The following is a 20,820-nucleotide window of genomic DNA, read 5'->3' on the forward strand; positions in this document are numbered from 1 at the left end:
CCTTATTCTCCCCTCCCCAGACAAATCCGAAAAACATGTTGAGGAAGAAGAGTCGGAACAATTTTAGGCCTGGTGATTCGCAAGAACATTAATAATTAGATATTTCAAATTTTATATTTATTTCTTTGTAAAACGCTTCCGCATTACTATTTCGTTTGGTTGTAAAAACAATGGGATTTGTTTGGAATTTATGAAACGAACAGGCTTTCGGTTTATATTGTACTTCGAGGCTAGTTATTTTTAGATGTGTGAGCCGGTGTCGACCATGAGTTTCGAGGCGTGACACTTGTATCTTCAATTTTTAACATTTTTAGTCACTTTTTATTAAAAGTGCTGAGATGACATTTCTCACATTAACGCTATATCGGCGACATGTAGACGTCATATAGATGGTACATCAACATCATATCGAAAAAAAATAAAATTTTCAAAATAATAAAAATAGCGGATCATAACTTAAATTTGACATAATTGAGAAATACAATTACTTTTTTTTATTGTATCAATGAATATTAATCACATTATTGAGGTGTCACAAATAAATTTTTAAATTTAAATTTTTTATAACATATTTACGAAATGATTACTCAAACAGGGAGAAAAAAAAATAAATAAATATATATATATATATATATATATATATATATATTATATATACTTACACGTAAATAGATTTTAACATTTCGTATCTATCTAGAAATAAAATAAAATAATATGCCAAGTCAAAAAAGTTGAAGGATCACTAATTAGAAATTAGACCATCCACAATAATAAAAATATTTCCTTCAAATATTTGTGGACCCCATAATCCACATCATCAATCAAATATTTCTCTACTGAAATATCTCATATTTCACAATCAAATATCACACCAACCAAATATTTATGGGTCTCACTATCACAATCAAATATAATTAAATAAATATTTCACAATCAAATATAATTAAATAAATAATAAAAAAAGTGAAAAAAAAAAATAAAACTGCACCCAAGCTCCTCACAATTGTGAAGAGCTTGGGGACCCAAGCTGCCGAGACCCAAACTCTTCACAATTGTGAAGAGCTTGGGTCTCGGCAAGATCTTCACCTCGACCCAAGCTTTTCATAATTGCTCCACCTCGATCCAACTCGACCCAAAAAAAAAAAATCGACCAAAAAAAAAAAAACTCGACCCATCTCGACAGAAAAAAAACTCGACCCAAAAAACAAGCGCGTCTCAATCACGCTTGTTTTCAGAAATTAAAAAAAATTACAATATCCGGTTACAAATTTGTAATCGGATATTATTGTGACACACAAATCAATGGTGTGTAATGGTGAATATTTCAACGGAGAAGATATTTGGATGACATGGTTCGGATAATATCCATCGTTGTGGATGGCCTTAGTAGTAGCATACAATTTGGAGCTTATTGAAGTACGCATTAATTCCCACTTGTTCGGACGAGGAGGCAAACCTGTTATTGATTTAAAATTTATAAAGTTATTTATTTTTTATATATTGACTTTAAGCATTGGCATCTCTTACGAAACAAAAATCTAATTTTTAAATTTTATTTTACTTCATTTTTTTCATATTGAAAATATCTAAAAAAATAGTACACAAATTATTATGTACTTTAAATTAAATTTTAAAAATGAAGTATAAAAAGACAAAAAAAAAAGAAAAATAAATTAGGTTTATTATCAAGTTAAAATTTGATTTTGCTAGTAGTGACGTATATTTTTTACCCTCGAAAATTTTAAAAAATATTTTTTCTTCCATGACCTTTTTGCTTAACTCAAGGTTCTTGTCATTTAGTTCTCAAATCTTTTTCTTTTCTATATTTCTCACAATCTAACACATAAAGTTTTAGAAAAATAACGCATAAACCACAAGTCAAAAGAATGAAATCGACAACCCCATAGGAAATGGCTAGCTTCGACACCGTCGTACATTGACGTCACTTAATATGCGACACCTCAAACCTAAAATCATGTATCTGCACCGGATTGTAAGTGAGAAATAAGAAGGAAAATGGTCATGGTATTTAAGGGTTTGTTTCAACCTACTCGTGCAGGCACTATGGTATTTAAGGGTTTGTTTCAACCTACCCGTGCAGGCAGTGCCTGCACGGGCAATGAACGGCCCGGATCACTCCACATGAGTGATCCGGGCCCACCTCCCTGTAAAAAAAAAAAAAAAATTGGCTCGAAAAAATCCGAGCCGTTGGATCGACCCTTACAGGCAGTGCCCGCAGGGGTAGGGTCGACCGAACCGTATTTAAGAATTTAATTACATCACAAACATTTGAATAAGCAAGGAGAAGACATTGGGAGAGGTGTGGCGAAGTTTCATGCCAACAAATTCAAGGAAAAAAGTGAAAAACTAGGTGTGAAATGTGTCCTCACCAATAGCCATAATTTTGGACCAAAGGTAAGAACGTTGATTAACTTTGGAGTAATTTTGACCCAAAAGAGAGCCTAAATTGTTAAAATGATTTGGATTTTTTGTAAGACTAAATTGCTTCTTTTTTTTTTAATAACCTTTTATCGGAAGCCTCGATTCCATTATTTTCTTGTAATTTATGACATACAAATGCTAGTGTTTTCGAGAATGAGATGAAATGTCGATCGTTCACAATAATTTGGTTGAGTTCGAATAGGATAACTTGTCATTTTATCATCAGATGTCGAAATTTTATAGATGTTCTAGAATGTTTTACGTACCCAAAACGTTGTTGGACCTTTGACTATAAGCAACAAAAGAACTGTTTTATTAATTTAAACGTGACACATACCAATTTGTAGTGTTTCCATCGGCCTTCCTCTAATTATCTGCATGCACGTCAGCCCAGATATTTTTGTGGACTTTGATTAAGAAAGAAGACTAAAAGTGCTTTTTCTTTTGAAATTGGAGGACCCCATTATTTTATTTTATTAAATAAATGCACTTTGTACCATCGACTCTTTACTCGTGCGTGTTGAAATTGCATAATTATTTAAAATAAAATTTGATAATATCCCAAAATTTGTTCACTTTTGATGTATTATTTTCATATGTTTGCATGAGTAATCTTTGATCGGTTCTTGCTCCCTCTACCTTTTTCAAATATGAAAATGACCTTGACTTGCAAAAAGGGCACATTATAATTAAAGACCGTTTCTCCTTGTTTAAGTACGTTTCTAAAATATGACCCGCATGGATAATTTTCCATAAACACCAAATTTTGTACCATATTTTTTGTTTAGTGCAAGTACCAAAAAAAAAAAAAAGAAAGATAATTGTATGGAACGGATCGTTCTTTTCACATGATCGTTCTTTTTACATGATCGAATACTTGTCGTTTGATTACAATCTTTAGTTAGATGAAATTATGTAACTCGAGTACTTTATGTTGGGGAAAACCATAAACCGCAGAATCCATCGTGCTAAATCATTAAGAATTTTAATGGAAAACTTAAGAGGAAGCGTATCTGAAGCTATATTTCTGAATTCTTTAGAACGTGTCTTGATCTTCTAGATTTACGCGCTCCTTCCTTGAGAGAATCATTTAGTTTTTCTTCAAAGTTATTTTCTTAATGGGGGAGAGAATAGGGAACGTGATAACGCGAGATCTGAGGACCATGACCCATATATATAGATAATGTTTATCATTCTCATCTGATATTTTTGTTTTAACTCATCATAAAAACAGAAATTACACTTATGCATCTACACATTAAACGCCCACAACCTATTAGATATATTTAAAGCCCAATAACTCGAAACCTTAGTTGATCACTTTATTTTGGATTTAACTTAATAGACAACCCACAACACATAATTATTCACATATAAGCTCATATAAATAAAATTGATCCAACACTTTGAACCAGATGCTTATAATGATAATTATCGTTTCTCACAATCTTTTTTTTTTTTCAAATAACTACAACATCTTGTAATTCATAAAAATTGAACACAAGTGATCTTGGATAAAATACCAATTGTAAGACCAAGTATTTATCGTTTTACTTAAAATTAGAGCCGATGGTAAATGAATAGATTTAAATTTTTTTAAACTGCAAAGCAACTCAAATCAGACATTGTGATTGATCTCTCTACATGGATGAACGAAAAAACACTGATGAGGAAGAAGCTGACTTTGGATCTTCTTCATCCAAAAATGGGGGAGGCAAACACAATTTTTTAAAATATTTTATGCGTAAAATTTAAAATTGTTATATTATATTTCCTGTATTTGACGACAATTAATTATAATAATTTGTTTAATACAAAATCTAATGTTGAAAAACCGATTAGCATTATTAGAAAGTAGATGGTTCTGTGTACGAATTTGAGGACACACTGATCCTGCAAGAATTGATAGGATATCTTCGTATTAATTAAAAATAAAACATCAATTTAATAAGCTGTAATGAAAGAGACAATATCTAATTAAAATAATACAAATCTGACTTTAGTGAAAAAGAAAATGAATGGTCCAAAAATCAATCTAAATACGATTGAAAAATTGATATTTGAAGATATATGTACTACTTTAATTACGTTCTAATTTTTGCGTTTTGTTGATACGTTAATTTTTAATCAACTCGTCACGCAATTATGGATGAACCTATTTTTTTTCTTCCTTTTTTTGGATATGATGAACCTAAAATTAACTTTTAATTCAGAATAAATTTAAATGTTTTAGTATGAATTAAGTAAATTATTTTAATATAATATTTTTTTATACAATGAGTGTCAAGAATTTATCTAAATATAACATAATTAACTAACTAAACATTTCACGCAGACGATATTGGGATTTGGACTGTGGTTTGTGGATTCTTGAAATAATATAAGTATGTTTTGTCAAAAATTTTGAGGCAATAATTCCCCCTAAATCTAAAGAAACTTAACAACCAAACTGATGGACCTCTTGTCTTTTTAAGCAAAATAGATGCCAGCATAAATATTTGATATTTGATTTTTTTGGGGGGGGGGTACAAAGAGTAGGCACATGATTTATGAAGTGTCTCTTGTGAGACAATATCACGAATCTTTATATGTGAGACGAGTTAACTCTACCGATATTCACAATAATAAATAATACTATTAGCATAAAAAGTGATATTTTTGCATGGATGACCCAAATAAGATATTAGTCTCATAAAATACGATCCATGAGACCGTCTCACATAAGTTTTTGACTAAATTATGTTAGGAAGGATAATGAACGGGGTTAAACAAGTTGTGGGGGCGGGATAGGGTAGTGCAACCGGTCCGAGGGAGGGCGGGTAATGGATTTGAATGGATCCACCCTATATATATAAATGTCAGTGGGTTCGATGGCTCAACCTCCGGGTTTTGAGACGGGGTGGGACGGGTCTAAAAAAGAGTCGAGTGGTTTGGATTTTCATTTTTTATTTTTTTGACGGAACAGGTCTCGGGTCTACTAAACTCATCCCGCTAGTATGCCTAATTTAAACCCTATTAGATTTGACATGTAAAAGTTTAGGGCGGACAGCGATATAATTTTTAAAATTTGTTCCACCAAATGGGGTAGTGTTTGATATGGGATGAAAGATAAGAGGATTATATTTATGGTTTAATTAAAGTTAAAAATTAGATTATTTTTGTATGTTGATGATTTCAAAAATATTCTTTAACCACTTAATTAAAGTTAAAAAATTAGATTATATTAGTATGTTGATGATTTCAAAAATATTCTTTAATCACTTAACTTAGGCTTCGTTTGAACAAGCACTTGTAAAACGTTTTTTTTACAAAAAATTATAAAAGATTTTTAAAGTTGTTTTGAAAACAAATATACGTTTGTACAACTATTTTATAAAATATATTTACAGTTAAAAAAATAATATATTTTGATTTTCATCGTTATCTTAATTTCTAAAAAATAATAAAACACATTTAATTTGTTCTTTAAAACTATAATTGAATAACTCTTTTTTAAAAACATTTTACAAAAATCTTATCTAAACACACAATTTAAATTTTTTTCACTTATAAAAACACTAAAAACATTTTAAAACATTTGTACAAACGAATCCTTAATAAGTTATTTTATCTTTCCATCATATAAATTTTTTCCTACCATTTCAATTATAAAAAGTGATAACTTTCATTTTAATTGTATTTTTAAAACTATTTTTCTTTATTTTTTTTAGAACCACAAGTATCATATATGTCACGATTTGCTAATATGTTGTATGAATAAATCACAGTTGTCGAATTCTCATATCTAAAGATAGAACTCGAGCTTTGATACTATGTCATCGCATCAATTTCACCCGGTGGAGGAAATCGATTTCCTAAAATACGACTTACATGGATAAAATTTTTTTTTTTTTAAGAAAGTTGATGTGATAAGTTTTTGCTTTATCATTACCTGATTTATTGGGTATTGTCGGACACCTAAACTAAGAAAAAGTGAATGTAGCAAATCGACTAAGTTTTACTCCTAAACAAAAAAAAACCTATTATTGCTATTTTAAATTTTACTGATAAATATTAGTTTAATCTCTCGATTTTTTAGGATACCACATCTTGATTGTTCCACTTCCATTGTCAAAATTATTACGCAATGGAGTTGTACAGTTTAAATTTGGTAGGTATTTTCTGAGACTGTCTTACAAATCTTTATCCATAAGACATGTCAACATTCTCTATTGTAATTTATGAGACGAGTCAATTCTGTCTATATCAAGACTAAGACAAAAAATTATGTGAGACGGTCTCACATGTCGTATTTTGTGAGACATATCTCTTATTTGGGTCATTCATGAAAAAACATTGTTTTTATGCTAAAAGTATTACTTTTTATTGTGAATATTGGTAGGGTTGACCCGTCTCACAGATAAAGATTTGTGAGATTACCTCACAAGAGACCTACTATTAGACTAATAAGTAATATTTTTGACATTATAAAATATATTTTTATAAATGATTCAAATAAAATATTTATCTTAAAATGAATTCGTGATTTAATCAGATTACTTTTAAGATATGGAAAATATTTGACTTGTCTAATGCATTCCGTTTGTGAAATTTAGCCCCCTTAGGCTTATTGAATCCCAATCCACAAGTCAAAACATGGTTTCGTACTATTCAAGAATTCTACCGACAGAAGTATTTGAATTGTTTTGCGTGTTTGTAATTACTTTTACATTAGGCACATATCAATTTCAATTTCACATTATTATCATTGTTGTTATTGATTATCGCGTCTATGATATCATATCCAGTATTTTTTATCACGATTGGGAGATAAGATTGATTGAGTTTCAAACTCGAGATCTATTCTATTTCTTGTATCATATTAGTGTTTTTTTATATTGAACTGCAGTACTTTTAGTTTCCTTTTATCAAAATACCGGGATTTTTTATAGAGTACTAAATTATTGTAAAAAAAAAAAAGTAAAAATGAAAAAAATAATTTGTGCACGTTGCTCCGTCTCTTCCAAAGACGGGACATAAAAAAAATATTTTTTGAAAACATTATTGTTAGGGGTGATCACTGTACGGTTTTGCGATTTGTTTTAAAAAAATTCTAACTGAATTGTCCTATGCGATCGGTTAATATTTTTAAAAAATAATCTTGTTTTAAATGTAGAATTAGATTTACAGTTTTGAGCGGTTTCAGGCGATTGCGGTCGGTTGATGATTTTTTCTAATGAAAATATTAAAACATATATTCTAATTTATTTGAAAACAACAACAATATAGTGTCTTCAAATATAAAATATTATTCAAATCATACAAGGATAAAACTAGATAAAACAATAATCAAGATTCAAGACTAAGATAATAATTTAATAACACGACACACTCACAACAAAAATGATATTTACATTGTTTTATCCTTTTTTTTTTTACTTTCAAACTTCAGACAAAATATTGTTGTAAAAGAAATAAAAACTCTAATAAAATACTAATATGAAGATTAATTAATAAGAATATAAGTTTTTTTCGTAGGAATAATAATTTTGAAAAGAGTTGTCATATAATAAATGACGACTTTTTTAATTGAATATGTTGTTTGCAAATTATTATAATCTTAGGTCAAATAATATGGTAAGCGGTTTAGACGGTGCGGTTTGATGCGGTTCTTGGCAATAAAAATAATCGAATCGCGTATGCGGTGCGATTTATGAATACTATTTTAATCGCTGGTTTGTTATAAAATATTAGAAAAAACAGGGCGATGTAATTCAGTTCGAACGATTATTAAAAAATTTGATCACCTCTAATCGTTGCCTTCCGCCGCCTGTACAAGAGGAGAGGGAGAATGGAATAAATGTATTATATAATAGATGTTATGTACATATATATAATTTATAAATAGATATTAAGCATTTATATATAATAATTTAATATATACATACATAAATAATATCAGTGTATTTTTGCACGTGTTGTTTACATATATATTAGTCTTTTTGGTGTTGAATAAATTTTTTTTTTCGGGATATTAAGTTAAAATTTTAAAATATTTTTATATGAAAAAAATATTTTTTTTGTTATGACATATATGATTATTTAATTTAAAAGTTCAAATATATATAGATAAAAACTTTTTATTAGGATATGATACATAAAATGTCAATTTATTAGAATGTGTTTGAACATATTTTTATTAAACAAAAATATAATGTTTTGTAATTTGAAAATAAATGTATTTTTTGTTTATCAAAAAAGACCATGACATCAAATCTATTTATTATACGTGTCTCAAACTTAATGTACTGTTATTTCATGCTAAAACTGGTCATCTCTAAGCGGTTGAAAGTGATGTATCTTCATTGATTTGTATACTTCTGACCGATATGAGGCGGTAAGAATAAATGTGATATGCGGCTTGTGATAAATAGAAGCACTAGAGCGGCTAAACTTGGCATCAGCGGTCGGAAACCTAAAATACATAACATAGCGGTTGGTTTCTTGTAAGAGCTCGATGCTGTTGTTTTGTTAATTATCAAAACTTAGGGTAAAATATAATCATTTATAATATTTCATAATATGTTAATACATGCATTTATTTATAAATAGGTATTTGAAAATCAAAACATCGATAGTATGTCAACATTAAAGAAAAAAAATCAAACATATTTTGTCATATAGATGAGTTTAAATTCAAGCTCGTGAAATTATTCATTTTCAAATATGAGTTCAGATTTTAACTGATTCAAATAAATTTAATTGTTTGAATTGATCAACTAAAATTTATTTTAATTTATTAAACTCGTAGCTTCATCCAACTGCTTAGAATTTATCCGTTTAGCATGAAGCAACAATACATTAAGTTTGAGAAACCTAAAATAACTAACTTTGGTGTCATAATTTGTTTTTTATAAACAAAAAATACATTTTTTTTTTCAAATTACAAAACATTCTATTTTTGTTTAATAAAAATGTCTTCAAACACATTTTAATAAATTGACATTTTATCTAACTTTTCATATCCTAATAAATTTTTTTTATCTATATATATTTGAACTTTAAAATTAAATAATCATATATTTCACAACAACAACAAAAAAATTTATATAAAAAACAATTTAAAATTTTAATTCAATATCTCGAATTCACAAAAAAAAAATTTATTGAACACCAAAAATTTTAATAGATATACACACATCGCATAAAAAAAGACACTAATATTATTTTTGTATTTATATATTAAATTATTATATATATGTACATAATATATATGATATTTACACAATATATCATATAATACAATTATTCTACTCCCCGCTTGTACAAGAGGCGGGGGAATATATCTTATTTTTTAAATTTCCTTCCTCTGCCTCTTCGACAGGGGAAGACAAAAATATTTTTTTATACCTTTGTCTCTTACAACGTGCATAGTTTTTTTTTAGCTGTAGATTTTAAATTTATTTTACAATAATTTGATAATCTATCAAAAATTACGATATTTTAATTTTGATTTTTAAAAAAATCTATCGAGTAGATTTCTTGTGAGACGGTCTCACGAATTTTTATATGTGAGACGGTATCACGAATTTTTATATGTTAGACGGGTCAACCCTTTTGATATTCACAATAAAAAGTAATACTCTTAGCATAAAAATAATATTTTTTGTTATGAATGATCCAAATAAAAAATATATCTCACAAAATATCGTCTCATATAAATTTTTACCAAACCTATCATATCACGTGTGGCATGAATAGTAGGCAAAAGCTATTTCAAAAACAAAAACTAGTTGGCAAAACAAAAAGCAATGTATAGTAGAAATTGTCGGGTTCGCCGGAAAGCAATCGCTATCGTTGACCGACACTCTGGCTGGGGAAGGGCCCGCTGTCGGCTGCAACGACGAGTCAACCCCGTAACGACGTGTCAATGTGGTCCCACCTCTACCTGACAATTTTTTGGGTCCCACGTTGTCTCCCCATTCAACTGCATTTAATTCAGGTCGTGTTTGCTTTCTTTCCCTTTTACATCAAGCCACCTGATAATATATTAGTTTCGTCATCTCATACTCCATCGTATCATCTCTTGTGTACGTCATATTTTTGGACAATATTAATTATATGTTGTGATATATTACAAATATCTTGTTCTAATAAAAGGGATTTAGTTTATATAAATTACTCAATTTGGATCGAAGCTAAAATATATTTCGAATGAATAACGATTCTGATTTGTCAAATAAAATCGGAAAATCTGAAAATGTTGGATTTTCGAGTGCATATATGTCGAATCCTAAGAATAGAGTAGTAGATCATCGCTTGCGCCACGAACGAAACATTAGAGTTGTCAAAGACGAATATCTTATTTGGGTCATCCATGAAATATATTATTTTTATGCTAAGAGTATTGTTTTTTATTGTGAACATGATAGGATTAACACGTTTCACAAATAAAAATTCGTAAAATCGTGTAACAAGAGACGTACTCGTCAAATATTAACCCAAGTGTCGCCCAAAATCAAAGGAAATTCTTTAAAATGAATAAATTGAATTTAGAGAGGTAGAGAACTATTCTATCCTATCCGATCCTATTCTGTCCTTGTGGTTCACGTGTTACTTTATATCTCTCTCCAATCCTCCCCTATATATACCACAATTCCGCTTCCTCCCCTCTCCACGACCTTACCTCAAACTAATCTTCTTCTACCCCAAAGTCTCAACTTTCTCCTTCAAAAAATAATTAAAGAAGCTTAGTTTAATCGCAGTAATGGAGGCTGATTCCATTCTGTCATCCCCATCGGGTACTCCAGCTAGCGAGAGAGACGCCAAGGCTCTCCAGTTCATTGAAAAGATGACCCGAAATGCCGACTCCGTCCAACAGAATGTGTTGGCCCAGATTCTCACCCGAAATGCTCACACCGAGTACCTGGACGGGCTCGATCTGGACGGAGCTACCGACCGCGAAACGTTCAAAGCGAAAGTCCCGATGGTCACGTATGAGGATCTTCAGCCACTGATCCAAAGGATCGCCAATGGCGATCGCTCCCCTATCCTATCTGCTGAGCCTGTCTCCGAATTCCTCACCAGGTTAATAATCAAACAACAGTTTACGAAATTTGTTTTTTTTATCGGCAATCGATTAGATTTTCTTTTCTTCCCAACAGCTCCGGGACTTCGGCTGGTGAAAGAAAACTGATGCCAACTATCAAAGAAGAACTGGATCGTCGCCAGCTTCTCTACAGTCTTCTCATGCCTGTTATGAACTTGTAAGCATACATGAAATTACGAAATAAAATGAAAGTATTATTTTTATTTTCAAGATTAAAGTTTATTTTCATGCATGTGATGTGCATAAAATGCATAGAATTATTAGTTCTTTTAATAATGGGTAGTGCATGTTTTTTTTGTGTGGAACAGATATTTGAAAGGGCTGAACGAAGGCAAAGGGCTATACTTCTTATTCATAAAGTCCGAAACCAAGACTCCGGGGGGGCTTCTAGCCCGACCCGTGCTCACAAGCTACTACAAAAGCCACCACTTCAAGAACCGACCCTACGACCCATACAACGTCTACACGAGCCCGAATGAAGCCATCCTTTGTCCCGATTCGTTCCAAAGCATGTACACTCAAATGCTTTGCGGGCTCTATGAACGCGAACAAGTTCTCAGGGTCGGGGCAGTGTTTGCCTCAGGCCTTCTCCGGGCTATCCGGTTCCTCCACCTCAATTGGAAACAGCTTGCAAATGATATCCGAACCGGGTCGCTGAGCCCGAAAATTACGGACCAAGGGATCAGTGAATGCATGCTTCGGCTTTCGAGACCCGACCCATGTTTGGCTGATTTTATTGAGGAGGAGTGTGGGAAAGAAAATTGGAATGGGATCATCACTAGGATTTGGCCTAATACTAAATATCTTGATGTGATTGTTACTGGTGCAATGGCTCAATACATTCCAACTCTGGATTATTATAGCGGCGGATTGCCTAAAGCATGCACAATGTACGCATCATCCGAGTGTTACTTTGGGCTCAATCTCAATCCTATGACTGATCCATCCCAAGTTTCATACACCATCATGCCGAATATGGCTTATTTCGAGTTCCTGCCGCACTCTACTAGCGGGTTCGCTCCTGATTCCCCTCCCAAGCTCGTTGATCTCGCAGACGTTGAAATCGGAAAGGAATACGAACTTGTTATCACTACCTATGCTGGTCTATACCGATACCAAGTCGGCGACGTTCTTCGAGTCACCGGGTTCCACAACTCAACCCCGCAATTCCAATTCATCAGACGGAAAAACGTTTTGCTAAGCATCGACTCAGACAAGACGGACGAGGCAGAGCTGCAAGCTGCGGTGGAGAATGCGTCGAAACTTCTAAGCGAATGCAACACCAGCGTGGTGGAGTACACGAGTTATGCTGACACAAAATCTATCCCAGGTCACTATGTGATATATTGGGAGCTACTAGCAAAGGACTCAGCCAACTCGCCCAACGACAGCGTGCTAGCTCAATGTTGTCTGTCCATGGAGGAGTCGCTCAACTCGGTGTACCGTCAGTGCCGAGTCGGGGACAACTCGATCGGACCACTCGAGATCCGGGTTGTGAAAAACGGCACCTTTGAGGAGTTGATGGACTATGCTATTTCAAGGGGCGCCTCCATAAATCAATACAAAGTGCCAAGATGTGTGAGTTTTACCCCAATAATGGAGCTTCTTGACTCGAGAGTTGTGTCGACACATTTTAGCCCATCTTTGCCACGTTGGACCCCCGAACCACGTCATTGAGATTATTTATAAAATTCAAAGAACAACTCTCCATGCAAAGTCAAAGGAAGATTCCTTCATTTGATTACAATAAGTATGCTTAAATTTTTCGATTTTGTTCTATGTGATTATGCATGTAAAATGGAAAGGGACTTCAGCAAGTTAGCTAGGTTTGTACTGCTTTTGCCCAATAAATTGCATCTCTTTATGGTCTTTTGTCCAAGTAATTGATGTTGATACATACTTAAATATATATATATATACTAATCACGTTCACTTTGTTGTCATGTGTCAAGATGACATTTACTTAATTGATGTGCAATTTTGATATACTTCATTGCATCTATTAAGTGAGTGTTATTTCAACGATGTACACGACAAAAGACATCAGGTTAATTTTATTAAAAAATAATTAGTAGATTCCATTTAGATAAATAATATATGTATCAGGACCTTTATATATTATCTGCTTAACTTTGTATATTATTATTTGATGTTACGTTATCTTTTACTCTAATACCGATTTAATTAGTTAGTTTCAAACTTTGAAAAATGCAATAATCATATTTCAACAACTTTTTTCCTTTAGCACAAAATGGTCTTAAAAGAGTTGCTTTCAAATAATTAATTGCTTTTTAGACGAGTGGCTAGTTGTCTTGAAGGATAGTTATCAGAAAATTTAAACACGTGTTTCATAAATTATTATATAGTCAACCATAGGTGGCGACAGGAAAGTTTCCATGGTTTTTTTTTTATTACAAGTTGATTTGACAGAGGATGAGACCACTGGACTACGAGCTCTTTCCATGGTTTTCGTACGAGAGTTTATTCATATTAAAATGTTTAAGATTTTTTGTTTGAAATAATATTAACATACAACTTTTAATTTGAAATAGTGAGTATATATGGTAAAATCAAACTTAAAAATTAATGGTGGTAAAACTTTGATTTGTTTTTAAAAGTTGATTTTTTTTTAAAAAAAAATTATTAAAAAGCTAACACTAGGTTTTATATTTTTAGATTAATGGAGGTTTAATTATATTTTGAGAGTACAAGCTAGGAAAAGTTTTGGACAAATTTTCTAGGATAATGTTTTAAGAAAGTAAAATATATGTTTCGTTTTTTTTTTAAGAAATGATATATATATTTTAAGAATATGTCAAACGTGAAAAAGGGTGGCGATTTGAATTTCCACATTTCTTGAAAAGTAAATTTTGCCTTACAAAAATAAACCGTATCTTCTTAAATGTAATTTGTAACTCACAAGTAGAAATTATTTTATTACCATATTGTCGGGAAATGTGAAAAATATTTTATATTATATATATTTCGTAAAGTAAAAAATATATGTATCTAGCACAAAGAGCTCAATATTCATTTCTTGAATATGGGCGGATATTTAGAAATCAAAATTTTAGATTTCAAACTTTATTATTTAAAAATAGGTTTGTATTCTAGTATTTGAAAACTTTGAGAGCATGTCACTATTATCTGAAAAGGTTACTGATAAAAAAACGCACAAAAAATTAATATATTGAATGTATAAAAAATTAGTGGTATATTCTGGTGTTGTCAACACAAACGCACGACATACAGCAGACATTAATTATTGATACACAAGTAAAACTTGAAAAAATAGAGACCAGATTTAAATTATGCACAAGTATTTTACAAATACTTGTGCAACGCCACATGAAAAAATTAATTAAGAAAATATGTAATTTGTTCATACAATGCAAATCAGAAACCAAATTCATTGACACTCCAAGGAATTAAAATTTATCAAAATAAATCAAACTAAAAACTAGATGCATAAACCGAAGTTACTTAAGACAAATAATAAAATAACATTATTCGATCAACACTCTGCGTCAGTGTTTTTCTTCACGTGTCTTCATCACCAATCAGCAACACTGTGATAACGTGAATCAATCAGACAAAGTCTTCAACATGAAAATTATCTTTAACTCTGAACGTCGGGTATATTTAGAAAAAACTCCAGCAGCTACGCAAAGTGATCAACCGATCACACGAAAAACTTCAGCAGATGCACAAAGTGGTCAACCGATTATACAAAATCTTCTCATCAAAATAGGCTCGACTCTCGTATTTTTCTTCTATACAAGAACGCTTCTGCCGACCTCACCAAAGACCCTCACGAAAAGACTCACATGAAAAGACTCACACCGAAAAGCTCTTACATGGCTGTAAGACACTTCATATTTATACCCAATGATAAAATATGGAAACAAGATTTTCATTATATGTAAAACTCTTTTAAAAAATGATAAAATATTTTAGAGATAAAAATTATATTAAAACAAATCTTATAATATTTATAGATAAATCATGCAAGATCTTATCATATAGAAATAAATCAAACAAGATTTTATAATCTAGAAAGACAAAATCTTAAATTGATAATATCAATTTAGCAAAATAATAAAGGAATCAAATATTTCTTTCATTATCATTTATAAGACTACATTATTTATTCATAACTTTTACCAGAGGTCCCAAATTTATAATCGTCGTATCGCGACCGTTCAAATTCAATGTAATCAATAAGAAATAAATGAATTTTAAGCCTATTGTAAGATAAAACGTTTGTTACTTTATCAAAAAGTATAGCGGGTGATAATGATACAACTCAAATCTTTTAAACCATACAACAGTTCAAGTACCACGGTTCGATCGTTATATCAAGTAGGGATAATTATTGCACCTAATACCTATGCAATACATTTTTTTAATATAATATACAACACATTAAATAACATTATACTTTTTTTAGATAAAATATGTGGAAAAAAATTTGTTGTAATTCGGTCTGATAACCGAAACATCATCCAAAACTTGTGAATGACTATGACATTACACTTTTTCAACCATAAGTTCGAGTAAAGAATTATTTATCTAGATTTGGTTTTTTAATTTGGATGAATGGTGATAATTAAATTCGTATTTTACGTAAATTCTCCAAGGTTCCCCGACTCTTTTTTGGCCTTTAACCGGACATCCGGCAGGCATCCCATTAACTTCAACATTTTCTGGTCACTTCGCTTTATTTCCGAGCACTTCGTTTGATAATATTTAGTTACATTCAAATTAAAGTCTTATTTTTTTCCCTGTCAAACTACAATTTTTTAGCCATGGACTGCTAATTAAGTTCATTCATCTAACTCTATGGTAAGTTAAAAGTGAAGTAATAATAGTCACATATTTGTATGAAGTTATAACTTAATAATGCACTTCATTCTCGAAACGATTATTCGAACATGTATGGACTTATAAGGTTTTTCGGTATAAAATGGTATATACCGATACAGTACCGAAATCTCGATATACCGTACAATTTCGATATAATTGGTATGCTAGTGTTATGTATAAAAAATTTCGGTACGGTATCAGTATGAATTTGCTTATACCGTAATTTTCAGTATGTTAGAATTTTTCTCAAAAATCATGTTTCTGCACATATATATAAACATGATATAATATGCGGAAGCGGATCTAGAATTACCTCCGGCCATTGAAAATTTTTTATTTCTCTGATTTTCTTTCGGTTGAAGTCTTCTAAGCACTTCACGTTCTCTGTAGATGGTGTATATTTCTTATGAGATGTGTGTGCTTAGGGACCTCAATCTTCTCTATTTATAGACATCTCATACCATCAACGAGAAAAATCGGGAGTCTGAATGTCAAAAGAAGAAACATTTACGCATATCAATTTTCTAAAGTTGAGGTTGCGTACGCAAGTTTCGTCAAAATATGTAGGCAATGGTCGTCGCCTATTCTTACACGATACTTCTTTTAACATGTGTCATATTTTTCTTACATTCTCCCACTTGACACATGTATCTCATTTACTATAGGAGGAAATAAAATACATGAATCTTGACGATATGTCATCTAAAAACGATTATTATCTTCCATGTATAACAATGTATTATATCTCTCAAATAACTTAATGAATAAATCATATATTTATTCGAGGTCCAACTTTATTGATATTTCTCAAATCAATGAATGTGTACACAACAAATATGAGAAAATATCACATCATAGTTTCATTAAATTTTTTCTTACAACAAAATTATATAAAGGAACTAAGTCTCATTCTTTCTGTATGATCCTTAAATTTCAATGGTGGCATGCCTTTAGTTAAAGGATCTGCAATCATCAATTCAGTGCTAATGTGCTCGATAAGTAACTTCTTATCTTTAACACGTTCTCGTATGGCTAAATACTTAATGTCGATGTGCTTGCTTCGACTACTACTTTTGTTATTTTTAGCCATAAAAACAGCAGCTGAATTGTCACAATATATTCTTAATGGCCTAGATATAGAATCCATAACTCTAAGCCCTGAAATGAAACTCTTCAACTATACACCATGTGAGGTTGCCTCAAAACAAGCTACGAACTCAGCTTCCATAGTGGAAGTAGCAGTCAATGTCTGCTTTGCACTCCTCCAAGATACAGCTCCACCAGCTAGCATTAAAATATATCCTGAAGTGAATTTTCGTGATTCAATGCAGCCAGCGTAGTCTGAATCAGAGTAGCCAATTACTTCTAAATTCTCAGTTCGTCTGAACATAAGCATATAATCTTTGGTCCCTTGAAGGTATCTCATGACTTTCTTTGCAGCTTTCCAATGGTCTAAACCTGGATTACTCTGATATCTTCCCAACATCCCAACAACAAATGCAATGTCAGGTCTAGTGCAAACCTGAGCATACATCAAGCTTCCGACAGCAGAAGCATAAGGAATGTTTTTCATTTGTTCCCGCTCTAGATCATTCTTTGGGCATTGGCTCAAATTGAATTTATCTCCTTTCACAACGGGAGCTATACTTGGTGAACATTCTTTCATCTGATATCTCTCTAAAACTTTGTTGATATAGGTTTCTTGAGACAGACCTAGAATACCTCTAATTCGGTCTCTTTGTATCTTAATGCCAATTACATAAGATGCATCACCCATATCCTTCATATCAAAGTTTTTCGAGAGAAATTGTTTCATCTCATATAACAAACCCTTATCATTGGTTGCAAGTAATATATCATCCACATATAGAATAAGAAAACAAATCTTGCTCCCACTGACCTTATGGTATATACATTGATCCATGGGGTTCTCAACGAATCTGAATGAAGAGATAACATCATGAAATTTTAAATACCATTGACGGGAAGCTTGTTTCAATCCATATATAGATTTCTTAAGCTTACAAACCAATTGCTCTCCATTACTAGAGAATAACCATTCAGGTTGTTTCATATAAACATCTTCTCTAGTTCTCCATTGAGAAAAGCTGTTTTCACATCCATTTGTTGCAAATCTATGTTAAAATGTGCAACTAATGCTAGAATGATACGGAGAGAATCTTTCTTAGATACATGAGAAAAAGTCTCCTTATAATCGATTACTTCTTGCTGAGTGAATCCTTTAGCAACGAGTCTTGCTTTATACCTTTCAATGTTGCCTAATGAGTCTTTCTTTGTTTTGAAGACTCATTTACATCCAATTGCTTTTACACCATCAGGCAACTGAACATGATCCCAGACTCCATTAACTGCTATAGAATTCATCTCTTCTTTCATAGCATTAAACCATAATTTGACTCATTACAACTCATGGCTTGTGAAAACGTTTCAGGATCATTTTTGGCTCCGATGTTAAAATCCGATTATTGTAAATACACAACATAATCACTAGATATAGCTGATCTTCTTATTCTAGTAGATCTCCTAAGATTGTTTGGTTGATCAACAATTTCTTGTTGTTCTTCATCAACAACTTAATCTAATGGATTTTCATCAGCAATTTGTGGAACTTCAGTAACTGGTTGTCTAACATCCATTTGGTCTTGAGGGGTGTGAATAACGACCAATCTGTCATTTGAATAAGAGGGTTGTGCATTAATGTGATCATTCTCAAGAATTATGTCATTTGAATGATCACTCCCACTAATCAAATCATTTTCAAGAAATTTTGCATTTCTTGATTCCACAATTATAGTGTTGTGAGATGGACAATAGAATCTGTATCCTTTGGATTTTTCGGCATACCCAATGAAATATCTACTTATAGTTCTTGGGTCCAGTTTCTTTTCATGTGGGTTGTAAACTCTTATTTCTGAAGGACAACCCCAAACGCGTATATGTTGCAAACTCGATTTCCAACCTTTAAATAACTCAAATGGCGTCTTTGGGACAGCCTTAGTTGGAACTCTGTTTAATATATATACAGCTGTCTTAAGAGCTTCAGTCCACAAGGATTTAGGAAGTTTAGAGCTACTAAACATGCTCCTCACCATGTCCAATAATGTTCGGTTTCTCCTCTCAGCTACGCTATTTTGGTCCGGAGAACCAGGCATAGTATATTGGGCAACAATCCCATGTTCTTGGAGAAACTTAGAAAACGGACCAGGTGTTTGTCCATTCTTAGTGTATCTACCGTAATATTCTCCACCTCTATCTGTTCTCACGATCTTAATATGTTTTCCACATTGCTTCTCCACTTCAGCCTTAAAAACCTTAAAGGCTTCAAGTGCTTCGTTTTTGTTATGAAGCATGTAGATATACATGTATCGTTAGTAATCATCAATGAAAGAGATGAAGTATTTCGGACTTTGCATGTCCATATATGGACAACAAATATCTGAATGCATGATTTCTAATATTTCTGTACTCCTCTTGGACACCCTTTTTAGACTTATTGGTCTGCTTTCCCTTTATGCAGTCCACACAAGTCTCAAAATCAGTAAAATCTAAAGTATTGAATACTCCATCATTTACTAATATTTTAATTCTCTCTGTGGAGATGTGTCCCAATCTCCTGTGCCATAATATAGAGGAATCTTCATTTATAACACATCTTTTAATACCTACCTTGAACATGCATAGTGGTGTTATTATTTTGTAAAGAAATAGAGAAAAGACCATCAATCATTATACCATTTCCAATAAGATTTGATTTATAAAACAAATTTATTGATTTATCAAAAAACTGAAATGAATAACCAAGGGGTACAAGTTTTGAAACTGAAATTAGATTCCTAGAAAAACTAGGAACATAAAAGGTCTTTTCCAATTTTAAAATATAACCACTATTCAACACTAGGCAGCAAGTCTCAATAGCCTCCACATGCGAAGACATCTTGTTTCCTGAATAGATGCTCCGCTCATTTTCTATTGGTTTCCTTAGGTTTTGCATACCCTGCAAGGTATTTGTAACATGAATTGTAGAACCAGAATAAATCCACCATGTGTTATAAATCATATCAACCATATTAGATTCATAACAAATAAATGAAGTAGGAATACCTTTCTTTTCAAGCCAGTCCTTAAATTTATTGCAATCCTTCTTAATGTGTCCCGTCTTTTTACCGAATAAACACTTGGATTCTTTTTTAATGTCAGGTTGAGGTAGAATTATTTCTTTCCCTTTTTTCCTTGACTTTGGCTTGCTTCTTATACTTTCCTTGTGTAGTCATAAATACATTATCAGTCGTTTCCATCAACAGCCTTCCTTCCTATTGAACACACTTGGTCATTAATTCATTAATTGACTATTTATCCTTATGTGTGTTGTAGAAAATTTTGAAGGGTCCACATTGCTGTAGAAG

At 31.8% G+C, this 20,820-nt stretch overlaps 1 protein-coding gene across 1 annotated transcript; it reads left to right on the top strand.

Moving 5' to 3' along the window:
* The first annotated feature begins 11,099 nt into the window (after positions 1 to 11,099).
* On the top strand, positions 11,100 to 13,394 carry LOC142519357 (putative indole-3-acetic acid-amido synthetase GH3.1). The gene is made up of 3 exons (XM_075622346.1): positions 11,100 to 11,508; positions 11,586 to 11,687; positions 11,839 to 13,394. The coding sequence occupies exons 1-3, from the start codon at positions 11,189 to 11,191 to the stop codon at positions 13,205 to 13,207; spliced, it is 1,791 nt and encodes a 596-aa protein (XP_075478461.1). The 5' UTR covers positions 11,100 to 11,188; the 3' UTR covers positions 13,208 to 13,394.
* Positions 13,395 to 20,820: the final 7,426 nt, after the last annotated feature.

This window comes from Primulina tabacum, chromosome 11 (assembly GCF_025594145.1).
Source record: "Primulina tabacum isolate GXHZ01 chromosome 11, ASM2559414v2, whole genome shotgun sequence".
Taxonomy (NCBI): Eukaryota; Viridiplantae; Streptophyta; class Magnoliopsida; order Lamiales; family Gesneriaceae; genus Primulina; species Primulina tabacum.

Excerpts from the sequence above, each read along its gene's own strand:
- LOC142519357 (XM_075622346.1), top strand. The coding sequence starts at position 11,189 with ATGGAGGCTGATTCCATTCTGTCATCCCCATCGGGTACTCCAGCTAGC. Across the intron at positions 11,509-11,585 it reads GTCTCCGAATTCCTCACCAG|CTCCGGGACTTCGGCTGGTG; the intron begins GTTAATAATCAA and ends TCTTCCCAACAG. Across the intron at positions 11,688-11,838 it reads CTCATGCCTGTTATGAACTT|ATATTTGAAAGGGCTGAACG; the intron begins GTAAGCATACAT and ends TGTGTGGAACAG.